This window comes from Phoenix dactylifera, chromosome 8 (genome assembly GCF_051530095.1).
Source record: "Phoenix dactylifera cultivar Ajwa chromosome 8, Ajwa_hap1_PhDact_Kaust_v1.1, whole genome shotgun sequence".
Classification (NCBI taxonomy): Eukaryota; Viridiplantae; Streptophyta; class Magnoliopsida; order Arecales; family Arecaceae; genus Phoenix; species Phoenix dactylifera.
Genome location: NC_143197.1, coordinates 8,534,511 through 8,551,886, shown reverse-complemented (window position 1 = coordinate 8,551,886; position 17,376 = coordinate 8,534,511). Strand labels below are relative to the sequence as shown.

The following is a 17,376-nucleotide window of genomic DNA, read 5'->3' as shown; positions in this document are numbered from 1 at the left end:
AGACAGAAACAATAACATAATTTTAAAATTTTATTTTATTTTTAATTAATATAAATATATTTTTTTTAAAACCGTTAGAATAATCGTTATATTACGGGCATTTGTACAATAACAGAGTTTTACGAGGGTATACATGAAAATATTAATTTTGAAAGAGTATTCATGCAAAATCCGAGATTTAGAAGGATATCCATGCAGAAAACTCTTCTTTTATTGATGATCAAAAATTGAATTATATAAAGTCTATTTATAATAGTGGAGTCTATCATTGCAGAATTCGAATTGGATTCCTTAGTATGAATACGATTAATTTTTTAAAAATATACATGACTAGAAAACTCTATCTCAGTGTGGAACATGCTCAAACATTCTATTAGGAGGGCCTGCATGTTTAAGTGAAACGTTATTAGCCATAGTAGCTGACTCGCCGTGTGCTTCGCATAGGTTATGCATCTATGATTGGCTTGGCTTAAACATATATGCCTCTCTCTACTTAAAAACAAAAGTTTAAAGAATAAAAAACATAAATATGTAAAAAAAATTAAAAAATGAATAATTCTTTATTGCTTGCTTCTAACCATGGAGGACATAGAATAAATGAATCTACCAACATAAGTTGATAAAGTCTTGACAGTCATACTAGTTCTGGGTCAAAAACAACTTTCACTAGGACTTGAAAACTAAAGGTATGACTTGACTTAATACTTTTAGTTGTTATCAATGATATATGTAACATGCATCCTGTTGCTGGAAATTGGACCCGGGTGCCGCCGCGAAGCCGTGGAAGGAGGAGCTCCGCTGCTGCAGGAGGCGGACGGCGGTGCGCCGGCTGGCTGCGTCCTCTGCTGCGGGGGGGTGTGCAGGTCCTGCAAGGAAAGCCGGTGGCCGGGCTCCCCGGCGCCGGCCCTCCGATGCCTAAGTCAGAGGGGGCAAGTATGTGGAGAGAGCAGGGAAGAGAGTATATGGAGAAGACAGCAAGAACATTTGGATAAGATAAAGAAGACGAAGAGGATGATGTCCTCAATTGTGTCTGTGCTTCCCGGCGGGTTCAGTCCCGGGGATCTGTTTCCGTTTTTTGTTGTTCTCCTTTTTTTCCCTTTTCCTCCCAGGTTTCCTTTTATAGGAGGATTTTGGTTACCTGGGAGGTGACAGGAGGTTTGTCCTGTTTTGTAATAATTGGGCACGATTTAGCCCATTAATGGCGTAATGGAGAACGGGACCGGATCAGACCGGAATCAGGGAGTTGTCACGGTCGATCGGACATGTTGGAGTGGTTGAACCGCCGGCCGTAGCGGGCCTGGGGTCTGTAGATGGTAAGTGCATTTATTACCGAATGAACCGGTGGCCAGGTAGAGCCATACGCTCTGATGGTTCAGTGATCCGGAGATCGTCTTGGGCCGTGTTCATTAAATGTCTGAGTGCATCGGAGACTTGAGGGAGTCTCATGCATTAATGGTGGGTCGTGCCGAACGCCTGCGGAGATCTTATGCCTTGATGGCTTGGAGATAGTGGCGGGTCACAAGCCGTAAGAGTTGTCAAGTCCCTTGGACTTTAGGCGGGGGTTGAACATTTGGTTAAGGCATCGGCTCGGCAAGGGTGCCGAGCCGAGCTGGTCGCCCAATGGGGCACCCTGTGGCGGGGCTGCTTTGAGTACTCCTGGTCGGCGTCCTTTAGGCGAGCACCTTCTAGCAGAGCGCCTCGGCGCTGTCTCTGGTCGGCACTTTCTAACCGAGCAGCTTATTTTGGTTGGGCACCTCTTGGCGCGCACTCTGGTCGGCGCCCTCTAGTCGAGCGCCTTCCTGGTCGGCATCCTTTGGCCGAGCAGCTTTCTGGTCGGCGATCTTTGGCCGAGCAGCTCTCCGTTCGGCACTCTTTCGCCGAGCAACTTTCCGGCTGGTGCTCTTCGGCCGAGCGCCTCCGTGAATGTATGGCTTGGGGTTCTTCCCCCAACACATCCTTAAGAAACCATTACTTTCATAAGATCTTTACCACAAAAGCAACCAGAGATATACATCGAGAGAGAAAATATTTATCAATAAAAAAAACACCGCACAAAATCCTTAATCACAATATTTTCTCAACAAAGGAGTCTTGATTATATCACATCTTGTACTGGCGTAGTGCTTAAACCATTTGTTGTGCATGTGTCCGCTTCACTAAAAAAAAAAGAACTTTATTTCTTTTTCTGGGAGTTAGTGTATGTTATTAACCTTAGGATGGTACGCAACAGCCCTAATTTATTACCAAATTTAATCATAAAATTAACTGCTTGTTTAAAATTATATATGAAAACATTTTTTTTGCTTTTTGCCAACAGTGAATGTCGAGTGAATTAGTAACCCAAAAATGGATGCCAAAAGTTACAAGATCATTCATCCTTACTTCCCTCTCCAACCGCTCTCTTTTAAGGAGCAACTGGAAGGAGGGAACATTGGAACTGCAAATGCTCTTCTGTTACATAAAAATTCGGATTATGATCATTAATTACGAGATTTCTTATTTTAATTAATTATTTTCATAATGGGTGTTCTTTTGGGGGGAAATCCTCTGCACCCGGTCACGCTCCCTTTCCCAAAGAAGAAAAGCCAGCTGCAACGTACGACGTTCAAGATACGTCTGTTGACTCATTTCATGAGGCACAAAAATCTTATGGTAGACTCACTAGAGATATGTCAAATGATGAGCATTCTATTTTACAACGTTTTCTCTCGCACTCATCTGATGGATGCAATTCAAAAGTCAAATCAACATCAAATTTCTACCACTAATGAACTCCATCAGTTTCATACTTTAACCAAAAAAAAAACAAGCGTAAAAAAAAGCTTACAAAGTCGACGAGTGTTTATCATCTAATTATATAATGTATATCGGTAAGCACCATGTTCTAAAAAATATGCATTGATTTATCTAAAAGTTTGTATGGAAATACTGAATGATAATTTTGCTAAATATATATCATCTAGCTATATAGTATGTACTGGTGAATATTATGTTCAAGAAACAATGTACAATTTATTTGAAGGTGTGTATTGAGATGCTGGATAACTACTTTGCTAGGTGTGCATTATCTGACCGTGTACTATATATTGATAAATATCATATTTTAAAAATTTGTAACAATTTACCTAAAAGTATGAATGGGTCCCTACTGGGTGTATATCAAAGAAGGTGACTATATATATTTAGAAGCCAACAAGCGTATATCACCTGACTATATTTATACATTAGTGAGTACCATAATTTAAAAATTGTGTATCAATTTATTTAGAGATGCATATTGTAATGTTGGATGACTATTTTGCTAAGTATCTACCGTCTAGCCATAAGTATATATTAGTAAACACAATATTTTTGAAACTTTATATTGATTTGCCCAGAGATGTATATTAGGATATTAAATAACTATGTTACTAGTGGTATATCATCGAACTATGTTAGGGCTGGAATCGGATCGGATACGAATCAGATACTAGCATATCCATAACAATATTTGTTTTGTTTTACGAATATAGATACGAATACGGATGTTAGTCGGATGCAATAATTCATATCTATATTTGTTTTAAACAGATACAGATCATATACCGAAAATAAGAATATAAATTAGATAATTAAACCTTATGACCATATAATCAAAGATATTAAAAAGTGAATGATAAACAAAAATAATAGCATGTTAATGTGGCCATTTATTATCCTTAACATTTCATGAGTGCCATATAAAATTAAATAAGGTTACCAATGGAATAGGATATTTAGATACTAATCGGATAGTTGTCCATCTATATCCAAATCTATTTTTCTCTAAGATGTATGAATACAGATATTAGTCGGCTACTCAAATTTCTATTCATATTCGGAAAGATTCAGATACGAAAACGGATCTTGGATATTATCCAATCTACTTTCATCCTTAAGATATGTAATATCTATTGGTGAGCATCATGCTCTGAAAATTATGTATCGATTTATTTGAAGATGTATATTAAGATGCTAGATGACTATTTCATTAAGAGTACATTACTTGGTCATGGCGAACACTATGCTATGGCCTGGATGTATTTATAAAGAAGAAGATTTCTAGAAGGAGTCAAAAATTTTAGGATGCGAAGAAAAGCCTCATAAGAAAGAAGACAAGAATTTCAGAATGAGAAGTAAAGCCTCGTGAGAAAGAAGAGAGGATGCACTTAGGTCTCTCTTTAGATGGTTGATTTTGTTTTTCTTTTTTATTTTTTTAGTCACAAACCTTTATTCCTAGAAAAAAAATCCATCCTAATTTAATTTTTTTATTTTTTTAAATAGACATTAAATATGACAAAATATGAAGCCCAACCCTCTCAACGGCGGTCAGGATTTTTTGTTAGTCGATAAGGACGTAATGGGCAACGTGCGGGCACCCGTCACGAGGACTCACGGAATTCCCAATCCTTCAAAGACCTTCCACTCCTCTTTCGGCCTTGCGAGTCCCAACCCGTGACAGCTCGCAAGCGGATTCCCTACAAACCAAATTGCAAGGAAACAACATATCAATTCTTTAAAAATCAAGCGGGTGTGAGGAGGTGGCAGTATCTGGTTGGAATCGCAGAATTTTTACTTACAATTGGGAGTACGGACCGAGTGTTCCCGCCAGACCGCCCGAAGTGGTCGCCAAGCTGGCGTACGGCATACGGTGGCGTGCACGGATCTCGAGGTAGCACGGTTCCCGGGGGGCACACGATCACGACGCTGCGGCGATGACGGGGCCGTACATCGGTACCGCGCGGCGATTAGGAAGCCCCAGCGGCCGTCCTAGAGCACACGGCTCCGATGCGCATCATCGCCCATCGAGCGGCTCCGGCGAAGCGGATGGAGAATGCAGGCAAGTCCAACCTCGCCGACGTCAAATTGTACGGGGCAATCTCGTCATTTCGTATAATCCGGCTACTAACCAAGAAAATACAAAATCAAATTATCAGGCTACTAATTAATCACTGACCGTCTCATGTTTGGTCTATACATCAATGTGATAGCAAATGGACCATCCTGTCCCTAGAGCATGCAAGCTAAGCAGGAAGAGTCGCCGGAATCAGATATTTGCGATTTTAGGGACAACGAAATCCAGAACAGGAGGGTCAAAACGTCATTTTAGGGAAATAGACGTCTATGATTCGTCGGAGCCAGCTGGGCCGCTTTGGCTCGCGAGGATCTTTATTAATGCGGCTGACAACTAGGACCCGTGAGAAACTCTATTAGTGGGTAACAACAAAATAAAACTATAATTATGATAAATAATTAAAACTGGCACCAGCGTACTAGATTTTAAAACGAAGTAATAGATGGGAAATATTCGGGGCCATTTATTTCTAAGGTTGAAAAAGCAAAAGGAGAAGGGCGAAAGCTACTCATTTTCGCTGCTGCTGCCGCCGCTCCGCTTCCTTCAAGAGAGAATATCGATTAGAGAAAAGCTGAGGCGGCGGAAGCGGAAGCGAGAAACTGAGACCCCGGATCGTTTCACCGTAGCCGGGCTCTGCTCTCCTCTTCCTTCTCTCTGGTTCCACGCTTCCTTCTCCTATCTTTTCTTATGGATTATTCCCGCTCCCTTTTCTTCTACCGACCTTTTCCTGTCGGCGATTGCTTCGCTCCCAAGGGATCCGAGCTCTGAAGCCTCCACGATCGGGCGATTCCACCCCGGGGTTTCCCTCATTTGCCCCCGCACTCCGAGCTGGCGGGCCTCAAGGGAACCCTAGCCCTCCTCCTCCTCTCCGCCTTCTCCCGCTTCGCGGATCTATTCCACTTCAAGACGCGGCGGCGGCGGCGGCGGAAGGGCGGGGACCACGGCGGCTGCATGATGCTTTGGATCATGCGGATCTCCGGCTTCTTCTCCGCCGCCACGGTCATGGTCGTCCTCTCCCCCTCCCTCCAGTCCTTCCCACCCGCCGAGGCCATCCGATCCTCCAATCTCGACGGCTACCTCCGCTTCCCCGCCGGCACCCACGCCAGTGGCGCCCGAGACAGCTTCTCGTTCCGCCAGGCCCCGCCATTCCGCAATGCGGAGGAATGCGGCGGCCTCGGCGACGACTCTACCGTTTGTGACCCATCCCTCGTCCACATCGCCATCACCCTCGACGTGGACTACCTCCGTGGTTCCATCGCCGCCGTCCACTCCATCCTGCAGCACGCTCTCTGCCCGGAGAACGTCTTCTTCCATTTCCTCGTCTCCGATACCAGTCTCGAAACCCTGGTCCGCTCCGCCTTCCCCCGGCTCCGATTCAAGGTCTACTACTTCGATCCGGAGAGGGTCCGGGGCTTGATTTCCTCGTCCGTGCGGCAGGCGTTGGAGCAGCCGCTCAACTACGCGAGGAACTACCTCGCCGACATGCTGGAGCCGTGCGTGCGGCGGGTGATCTACCTGGATTCCGATCTTGTGGTGGTCGACGACGTCGCGAAGCTGTGGAGGACGAGCCTGGGGTCGCGGACGGTGGGGGCGCCGGAGTACTGCCACGCCAACTTCACCAAGTACTTCACGGAGCGCTTCTGGTCGGACCCGCGACTCGCCGGGACGTTCGCCGGCCGACGGCCGTGCTATTTCAACACGGGTGTGATGGTCATCGATCTGGTCCGTTGGCGGCGTTTCGGGTACACGCGGCGGATCGTGAGGTGGATGGAGGTACAGAAGGGCGGGGCGAGCGCCGGCTGGGGCGGCCGGATATACGAGCTGGGCTCGCTGCCGCCGTTCCTTTTGGTGTTCGCGGGACACGTGGCGCCGATCGAGCACAGGTGGAACCAGCACGGGCTGGGCGGTGATAACGTCAAGGGCAGCTGTCGCGACCTCCACCCGGGACCGGTCAGCCTCCTCCACTGGAGCGGCAGCGGCAAGCCCTGGGTGCGGCTCGACTCAAACCGCCCGTGCCCCCTCGACGCCCTTTGGGCCCCTTACGACCTGTACGGCCCCGCCTCCTCGCTGTAAACCCCCATTTTTTTCACCCCTCCTCAACTGGCGTCTTATCGTATCATCATCCCCCACCCTTTTTTCCTTTTTTTTGCCGCTCCAACCATCTCCACCCCCTCTTCCACTTTCTATATTTTCCATATTCTATTTTTAATTTTACCTTTCTTTTTTTGGGTGACCTCACCATTCACTACCACCATCCTTTTTCTTCTTTTACGAGGTGATTTGTATTTTATTCTATTGTTGTTGCCTCCACAAATAAAAGGAACAGACATTCAATTTGTTTTACTACTCCCTCTCTCCCTCCAACTATTTATCTGTCCCACCGGCAGGTGCCGGGTTTTTCTACTTATTAACAGCGAAAGGATCGAACTGAGCAGCAGCGCACGACTGTTAAAGCGCTGATAGAAAGAACAAAGAAGACACGGGGATTTGATTTGGTCTGGAAGGAGGCACCGCCGGTTTCTGGACTTTATTGGCAGGCGATAGAAAGGTGGGAGTCATGGGTAGCGTCGTAGACGTCTGCTTTAAATTAAGGAAGGATTTCAAGGATGTGCCGCTAAAAATTTCATGGCAAGAAGTGAGTAGAATGGCTCGGAGAGAAAGGGGTGAGGCTCTTTTCTGGCCAGAGAGATTGGGATCGTGGAGGCATGGCCTTGTTTCAGTGGCAGCAACAGACTTGTGATTTGTGAACTACCGCCCGAAACCATCGCCTTCCCATTTCTCTGTAACCCTCTGCTTGGCCCACTTCTCCCTCTATTTTTCTCCTAGTTATTCCTTCGCCTTTGCTTACATCGATATAAAGCTATAAGCTTTTATTTCTTCTATTATTTCCACTAACATTCTACCACCTTCCATATCATGTCCATCTGCATTCCCAAGTCTTCTGTTTTAAATTTTATATGCTAAAGAAATATTCGTGTCATCCTTGCATTATTAGGGACAGCCCGCAAGGTTCGCTTTCCATAGGAGAGCACTTCGCATCCAAGGAGTGAATGGGGACCGGGTGCCTTTTCCTCTGTTAACTCGTGTCCATGCTCTGTATTCGGCCCTCTCATTCTCCTTATTCTTGCCGGGCTTCGATAGTTTGTCGTGATGGCGACATCCATCTCCTAATACTTTGTTTAATTAGCGGTTACATCTTCCTATCATTAAGAAACCAGGCTTGGTGTGAGGCTCGGGGGTTGCTTTTTGGCTTTTGGAGTGGCTTTTTTTTTTAAAAAAAGTAAATTACATAACTTTTTTCGAGGTTTAGGTTTATCCAGTAATGCGTACAACCCACACTTCCATTCCATTCAATTAAATTAATGGTTGTGTTAATAAAACTATTTATCTCATATAAAAAATCAAAATTGCTTCTCGATAGAAAGGTAGATGCACATATTTTGTTTATGTTCTTGAGTGGTTGCTATATCATTTTAGATTATTTGGATCATTTTTGAAATTCTTTTTTGATATTAAAGTTGGATTCCATTTGAGGTAACGTGGATTAAAGTATTGTATAAATACAAATTTAGAGGGACTAAGTATAGATTTTCTAAATTATTAGAGGTAAATATAATTTATCTTTCATCTTAGAGAGGATTTTGTGTATATATATATATTTATTATTTTTTTAGCAGTAAGTAGCCCAAAAGGTAAATATAAGTAGCAGGAGTTTTCCGTGTCATCTCGTTCTGGATTTCGTTTGGTGGCAGAAGGGACCTTCTTGCTGGTTTCCAGTTTATGTTTGTAGCTTCTTTCGAGGACTAATTTGGGCTCTGTCGATCAGGAATAATTTAGCTACTTAGATCGACAGCCATTTTGTGTTTGATTCCTGTCGATAGATTCTTCATTATGATGTCCATTTTATGCTTAATTCCTTGCAGGGATAACTATGTAGGCTGAGTAACTGTGCACAAGGATTAAACAGGCCTATGTTTGGGAAAAAACAGGTTTAGACAAGTACTTACAAGGACAAAAACGTTCCGCTTGTTTCTATTGGAAGTGGCTAGGTTCATCCTAATAATCTCCCGGCGGAGCAGTTAGTTACTACATGAGTTCAATGTTTGTGCCTATAAATGATGTGCACCATGAGTTGTAATTTTTCATGAGTAGTAGTATGAGTAAAGAAATGAACACTTCGTTTACATATATTTAGTTATTATTAGAGACTTGGCTCTGTCAGTTGTCCACTAGAGATTTCTGGAATAAAGAGAAAGGGGGTTCGGCTTTGAAGGCCGGATATTCCTTGCTGCAGAGGCTAGGGTTGGTGAGGGCATATTGCATGTGGTGGTCCTGCCAAATGAAATGAGAACCCATGGGCTGGTGTGGGCCATCCGATTGTTCCTTTCTTCTACCACAACCGTCCAATCCCTTGTTGCACCGTTGCTTCTTAAAGAGTTGTTCATTCGAGTGTGAGGCTGGTAGGGAAACAAAAAGATCGGCTGGCCTGGAATTTTATGTAACGAGTCAAGCCATGCAGCTATTGCGATGGTGGTCCAACGAGCGAGCCAGTGGGCCCGTCGGTTGGTGGGTTGAGATCAACGGGCCCGTGATGTCGGCGGTTGTGGTGTTCCGGCTTCTGTTTCTACGTATCAAAAGTTGTACCACTGCGCTTCTGGACCTGTCCTCCAACTGATATGTTAATCACAATCTAAGATTTTGCTTGAAATATTTGGATTATAAATGCTACTTGCTCCAGAATATTTTACTTTTAGGGTGATTCCACTTGGTTCTATGTAGCATTCTAGGTCCAGCAAGCCAGCTCAATCTATCTTTACTTGGGCCACAAATTTAGGGGCATGTCTTGGGCAAACTATATCCTGCACCGCCTGCATCATGAAGCCGTGCATGCCACCGGTCACAAATGTATGTTTGCTCCTATAGTGGTGCATCGAGATGAACACTTGATGAACGAGTCCAGATGAACGAGCCCAGATGAACGAGTGACTATGAGTGGTAACGTGCATAGCCATATGGTGCACGTCGTGTAGGATATAATTATTCAAACTCTTGATTACCGGCTGGATAAGCTCTAGAGAGGTAGAGACCGTCGTAAGTCCTGGCTTGAACTGCTCAAAGGTATGATGCTGTTGGTCTGTTGCAAGAATTGAGTCAAGACTAGGTCAAGAGCAAAACCTAAGAAACCCCGTTGGGTCGAGATCCAAACTTTGTGGACGAAGTAACGAGAGACCCATACTAGAGGTATCAGTTGATGCAAGGAGAGGATCAGCCGTGCGTGGCCGCGCACTCCGGACGCGTCACAGAGACGGGAGGAATCCAAAGGCGAAGCAAGAGCTTTAATAGTTACAAGAATCGAGGTTGAGCAATATAATTTAGCAACCCCTGCTTCTAGAACTCCTGTCTTTATCCTGCCTTTCTGTCATCGAGCTATTTTAGAACCGTGGACGGCACCATGTTTCCGTCTTAAATAAATAGTCCAAGTGGCACGACTGCTTTCCAGGTAGACAAAGAAATCTATGCAAGTCATTTCCTAATTCCTAGTTAGTTCTCCAGTCGTTGGTATAGTCTTTAATTTGTTTTAGAAGTTTTTGATGACACGCTTTAGGTTTGCCACCTCTCCCTCCCTTCCTCTTTTTTTTGTTTTAGTTGAAAACGGCAATTCATATAGCTCTAACGTACCTCTCTCTCCCTTCCTAAATGGTAAATGGATTTTACTTGGGGCACCAACCTTACCCATTATATATATATATATATATATATATATATATATATATATATATATATATATATATATATATATATATATATATATATATATGTCTAGGCAAGAATTGGTATTGACTGTGATGGCTCTGTAAATCCTGGATCCTTTCCAGAACTATTCCATCACCATTTTTCTTGAAACAGCTAAAGATGATATTTTGCCAGAACCTATATCATTATGTTATATGCTTGTAGTTTAAAATAAGATTTTTATCTGGTTCAAATTTCTTTTAACATGAATGCTTAGCCTCTCAGTAAAACATGGTTGGAGGATTAATCAAGCATGTTCTGCATAAGCAAGGTGCATAATGATAATGAAATAAAATTTTATTAGCTATTCGTGGTTAAACTATGGAAAGCATCTGAGATAGTATAAGCTAAAACTAACCTTGAATCATAGTCTATAACGCGATGTTTGAAAGTGGTGTAAGTTTGCAAAAACTGGTAACGGATTGGTTAGTAGAGGAATTCAGAAAGTTTTGTTGCTGATTTCAGATCTTCGCACGACGGTTAGCTGATCTTCCTTTTTGGCAGATTCTTAATCGTCAAGAGACCATATGATATATGGTTGTAAGCTAAATGAACATATTAAGGAGTTTGAGTAAAAATCTACTTCCTTCTTCTCTTCCATACTTAATAATCTCTCTTTCAGACGTTGATAATCTAATAATTTTTCCCTTTCCTGATAGTGTTTTAAATGCATATATCTACTCTAATCATTCAAATAAAAGCGTCTACTGTGACATACCAAACCTTATGCCAACATGACCTTCTCCTTGAATTTATTAAATGGGGAGAGTTTAAATCAAATTCGTAGATAATATATTATAAAGGGGCATGCCTTAAAAAACAACAATCCTTCTGATGTGGCGTTTTGTGTTCAGAGCATCTCTTGCTGATGCATACTAACAACATGTTCATTACCAAATTTGATCTTTTATTGGTTAATATATTCACCAACCTACATGCCAAGATATGTATATCATAGCAGCTTATGTAGAACATAGGACAGCATTCTGAATGGTTATAATGCTATGCACCACTAAGCCAGACACTCACTTCATTAAAGATTTATTCAGTGACATCATCTCGAGGAAGAAAAAAAAAGAAAACAAAAATTACGTTATTCCATTGGCTATACCTACATGGAAGAAATAAAAATTCTTGACCCATGACATTGTGCAAGAAAAAGAGTACCTCTGATTCATCTTAATTTATGGAATTCATAGCAAAAGGAAGATATTGATGTACCGACTAATTGTGAACCATATGGCAAAAAAAATATTTCAAAAATTTAAAGATTTTTTTTATTTGCAACTGGATAATCCATACATGACTTAGTATGAATACATTCAAAAAAATCAAAATTTAACGAGTCACGAAGCGCTCTAAGCAGCTTTTTCTCTAAAACATTTAAAGACCTTTTCATTCCATAGGCATTTAGCTTACAATCAAATGCATTTTTTCACCAAAAAGTCACATACATTTTAAGTAATGTTTCATCTCAGACATCTGTTGGGTGCCCCCTTCAAAAGATCCCGTTAATTCATCTCTGACAATCTGGAACGCAGCACGCAGCCTTCTCTACGTACCACCAACTCGGTACACAACTAAGTGGAGTCACCAAGTTAAAGTGGGTCCAACCTCACATTGAGTGGTTCCATTATGAGAGCCGGTAGCTAATCGCCTGTCCTCTGAGCCAGCCACCTTGATAAATTAAGCTGATGGTCTTGGTGACAGAGTGCTCTACCAACCCTTTATATTTGCAATCTTTGGTGTTGGATGCTCTCAGACCATTTGTTCTCTTTCCCTCTTTTCAAAGCTCTCAGGTAGGTCAGGCGAGGCATCCCAAGCCTCCCAGCCTGGCATCTCTTAGTTGAGAGAGGTCTTGGAATTGGCTCCATCGGCCTTTAGGTCTGCCATTACTGCACACTTTTAAAACACAAATCACCGTGTGTGGCTCTGAGTCTCTGGCTCCCATTTGTCAATGCACTCATGGTGGAGAAGTTCTTCAGAGGAGGGAGCAGAAAAGAATCCAACCTTTACAGCTACCGACAACCATCCAAGAGCCCGAGACCGTGCAAGTGGGTCCATTAAAAATTCTTATTATTAGTTTCAGCTCAGTGGTTCGGCTCTTGTGCTATGGTGTCTAAAATATTTGCAATGCTGGGAGATTGATGTGGGACGAAGCAAGGGAAATAGTGTAAAAAATGTGGGATACCGATGGGGAACCTTGCATCAAGAAATGATGGATTCTTATACAAGCACACCTCATTGTATCTGCTATTTTTTATGTATACATGGGCAACATGCACTACCAAGCTATATTTGGGTTTCTAAGTGCCCAAAATGCAAAGGTTTCTAAAATAATAAATCAATTTACTAAATTCATATACCGTAGCAACACATCCTAATCCAGCCTAGCCTTTGGGCTTGCGAGCCGGCCCGAAAGAGGCTAGCCTAGGGCAAATCGTGCCCTATAGCGCGAGGCAAGAGAGAAGAGACTCCGATTGGAGTCTTCTTCTCCTTCAACTTTTCCAACTAGGAGTCGGAGTCCTAGGGCCGCCGGAACCATAGAGCTCCTCTATAAAGAGAGGGCTCTCTCCCTCCAAAGCCTTCACCCCGAGCAATCTCCGTTCTTTCTCTCTCTTCCATTGCTCGGTTTGAGAAGAAGAGGGAGAGAGACTCTCCCCAATTTTGAGAAGAGGAAGAAGGCATTCTGTCTTCTCTCTCTACTTTTCTCTCTTTTCTCTCTTGTTTCTCTTTCTACCTGAATTATTTCTCTCTCTATTTTTCTCTCTTTATCACTCTATCTCTCTCTACTCATTCTTTTTCTACATGTTTTAGTGGACCAGTGACGGGTCTAGGTACTTTGTCAAATCGGGCTGACCCTTAGAGTGGTTCTAGCTAGCGTTGTGACCTGGAGCTTCGAGTCGGTATTGGTCTCGGGTCGGCATTATGTAGCTATAGGAAAGGTTTCAAGTCGACGTTATGCAGCCGTATGAGGGGTCCCGAGTTTTCGGGTTTCTCTAGTCGATTCGAAGAAATTCTTGATTAAAATGATTGGGTGGTAGTTTGAGATTACTATGTGATAGACCCTTTAGTGTACTAGTTGAGAATTCTGGGTTGTCGGATACCTCGAATGTTTTTTGATATTGATATGGTTCTGTAGGAGAACAATTTTCTGGGCAAGAGGACATTGAGCAGGGTTCTGCGCACCCTGGTTCGTTGATCGGGGTGCGGGCAAGTATTAGTCTATTTGGACTGTCAGTAAAAAGATAAGAATCCTTATACACTGACCTGTATGATATAGATATTTTTGTACCTATATATGTATGATATGTTAATAATCTAGATAAGTAAGAAGTAAGAATAGTTTTATGATGGTTTCTGTATCAAATCATATTCTGATCATGTATGTCTGTGATTGAGAGTATGATGGATGCATATATGGGCATAACTTACACTTGCATAATCGGATTAATAGATGTGGTGCTCTAGACTAACCATGTTACATTGATTGTCCTGTCACGGGTGGAAAACGTGATCGTGGTTAGCCTAAAGGCGAAAATAAAAAGGAATTGATGTGTGGATGTGAATTGGATTGAATAAACAAGAATTTTTGGCTTATCTCGTTACTATGGCAAGCTTCGTCACAAGTTGGAAATGTGATACTTTGGTAAGTCCATCACAAGCCGGAAATGCGAAACTATAGCAAGCCCCGTCCCAGGCTGGAAATATGACACCTTGGAAGGTTCTATCATAGGCTGGAAAATATGACCAAGATTTGGTCTAAAGTTGAAAAGATAATTTATCCGGATCAAATTAAAAAGGAATGGAATGAAAAGCATTGAAAACACTAATCAAGATTTATGAGATGTCGTATGGTATATCACTCTTAAGTAGCTGGATTTCTATTGATTTTTTATGTATAAATTTATATTAATTATTCGAGCCTTATTGATAGCTGATTTGTAATTTCCTAGTGTGTATAATAATTTCTTACAATTTTTAAATTTATAATATTATTATTGTGTTGGTGTGGAAGTGTGGGGATTCTTACTAGGCTGTAAAGCTCACAATCTCTTCCTCTTTTTCTTTTTCAGAGTTGCAGGTTGCATAGTATATAGCTATAGTTGAGATACCAGATGATGGGGATGACTAGATAGAGCATTATTGATACTGATTAGATGATCAAATTTTATAATTGGATCAACTTTGCTGTTTGGTATGAATTGAGATCATTCTTGCTTACGGATATTGAGGTTGTATTAAATTTTCAGGCCTAGCATATTCTCTAGAGCTCTGCCCTACGGAGTGTGCGGCCGCGTCGCATGCCGAACCCAGATGATGGGTTCGGGGTGTGGCATATAGACACATAAATTTGAGTTTTGGACTGAAGAAAAAAGAAGAAGAAGAAGAAGAATCATTTGTATGATTGTGCATTGCTGCATTGGACTTGATATCAAATAGGTAAGACAGCCATCATGCGTAGGAGGTAAGAGCGAGCAAACTCGCACAAGAATAATGTTTTGTACATTACAAGGGAAGCAATTCTCGAGGGAATATACACTGCACAGGAAGCAGGGTAATCATAATACTTATCCAGGTTAAATCATACAAGCTTAGACTAAAACGCTTTTTTCTCGACATATAATACAAAAGAGTACGCCACCTTCCCTTTGGATCCTATCATTTAAGTTATTTTTAATTGTCAAGGACTAGATAATAATGCTGTATGAGCAACATTCATCCTAGACTCAGCACAGCACGAGGGAATTACACCGAAGCATGAGAAGAAAATTAGAAAAAGCTCAGAAGAGTAACCTTACGAAGATAACTAAAATCACCGAAAAAAATGTACTATCTGATGATCGATCAAATCTTTTATTATATGGGAATCGCTCTGACAGGAGTGACCCAATGTATTTGGGGAGCGTACTCACAGAGGGACTTTTTTTTTCATTTTATCTTTGAGGTTTTTCTAGCGGTGGGCCTTTTTTGGGCTGGAGTCTTAGTTGGGTCACTCATACCAGAAACTGTAGGCCTGTTTTTGGTTGAAGACCGAGCTGGCTCCATTTATAAGTGACCTTTGGATGCTAGCTTGCATGTCGACCCTTGGGGGCCCTGCAGTTGCCTGAGTTCCATTGTCCAACTCCCAATCATCGAAAGGGGCAATGGCCTGATGTCCTTTCCATGTCGCTGTTTGCCATCCAAATTGGAATCACCGAGAACACATATATGAACACCGGAGGTCGTGTAGTATGAAACGAAGAAAATCTTTGGCCCAGAGATCACTGGTTGCCTAGTAATTGCACTGCTGGAGTGCTCACTTCTCGCCTTTGAAATTTTCCGGGCACTCGATAACCCAACCTCCCAACTACCACTGTGTCTTCATGGAAAGCCCTCTGTTTGCATAGCATGTGAAAGTGTATCTAAAATGGTTTCATATTTCTTTTCTTATTGCCCGCATGAGACCATGCATGGAGGCGTCAACAATCTCATAGATATTTCCTCTCACTTTGACGGAAGGTCCTTTGTTTGTTTAGCCAGAAAGCTCAATTACAACTAAAAAATGCCTGCAGTTGGTGAACAGGCTTGGTTCGGACCTAGGCCTAACTTGTCCCGTTGGCAGCCTCAAAGTGATCGATAGAAAAAGAATCCAGGTTTTTCTAATGTTCAACTCCAAAAGAAAAAGAAAAAAAAAATTGCTTCTAGTTTACACATGCCCAAGGTTTCATGAGGACATGCATATCAAGCTCGAGGTCATACATCAAATTGCAGTGTTATATGAGATGTCGCTTGAGAAGTTGCAAGCGTATGAAACTCTTAGGCAGCAGGCAGGATTGAGATTAGAAAGGTTTCAGTGATGGCTCTGCTCTAGCAAACATATAGAACAGACCTAGAAAGTGGTCTCTGCGATCACCCTAATGGATAGAATCCACTTAGTATGTTGCACCAGTTCGACGGGAAGCCTAAACTATACTATCCAGATCCAATCTTATCCTATCCGGACTAGAGACAAAGATGAAGCTTTAGTAGGCCTTGCAATTATCGGGAAGGGAGAACTAATTCCAGCCCCTTCGGATTGACTGCTATTAGGCAATGGAGAAGCCAATCATGAAGAATTCCCGCCAATAAAGTCAGAAAACAAAAAATCGCGAAGTGCTCGAGGCAACTCTTCATTTTTCGGGCTATATGGTACTTTCGGAATGACTGACCATGTAGGCAGTCATCCAATCCACAACTCCGTTAGCTTCTGATCAGTACTTCTTTTTTCATGCAGTTCTATTAAATTCTTAAATCAGATTTTGCTGGCAACAACGTGGTTCATCACGGCTCCTGCTCGCATAGTACGCCCATGGTGCCTCCCAGCTCAGATGCTAGGAAAAAGGGGTTCATTAGATTCTCGCCTGGTGCGCTCAGGCGAGCGGCAATGCGAGGAAGAACCGTGACAGCAAAAGCTGCCTCGCTCTTTCATTAAAGAAAAGTCAATATGTCATAATAATATCATTTCTCGTCCGATCAATCAAATATGATAAAAAGAAATGTTAAACAGCCAAAAAATATGAAAGCAGCCATCAGGCCGGTGGAGTCCTTCTGGTCCTTGGAGACGACTCCATGTTCCTTAGCTTACCAAGGGGACTTTAATTATTATGTCGCAGAAGCGCATTAAGAATCTTTTTGATATAATTGCATTTTATTAAAATAATTACAAAAAAAGAAAGAGAGAAAAAATA

General features: G+C 42.3%; 1 protein-coding gene across 1 annotated transcript; it reads left to right on the top strand.

Annotated features, from left to right (window-relative positions):
* Nucleotides 1–5,313: 5,313 nt before the first annotated feature.
* On the top strand, nt 5,314–7,219 carry LOC120105691 (putative galacturonosyltransferase-like 7). Its single transcript, XM_039118366.3, has one exon. The coding sequence runs from the start codon at nt 5,825–5,827 to the stop codon at nt 6,944–6,946; it is 1,122 nt and encodes a 373-aa protein (XP_038974294.1). The 5' UTR covers nt 5,314–5,824; the 3' UTR covers nt 6,947–7,219.
* The last annotated feature ends 10,157 nt before the right edge of the window (nt 7,220–17,376 follow it).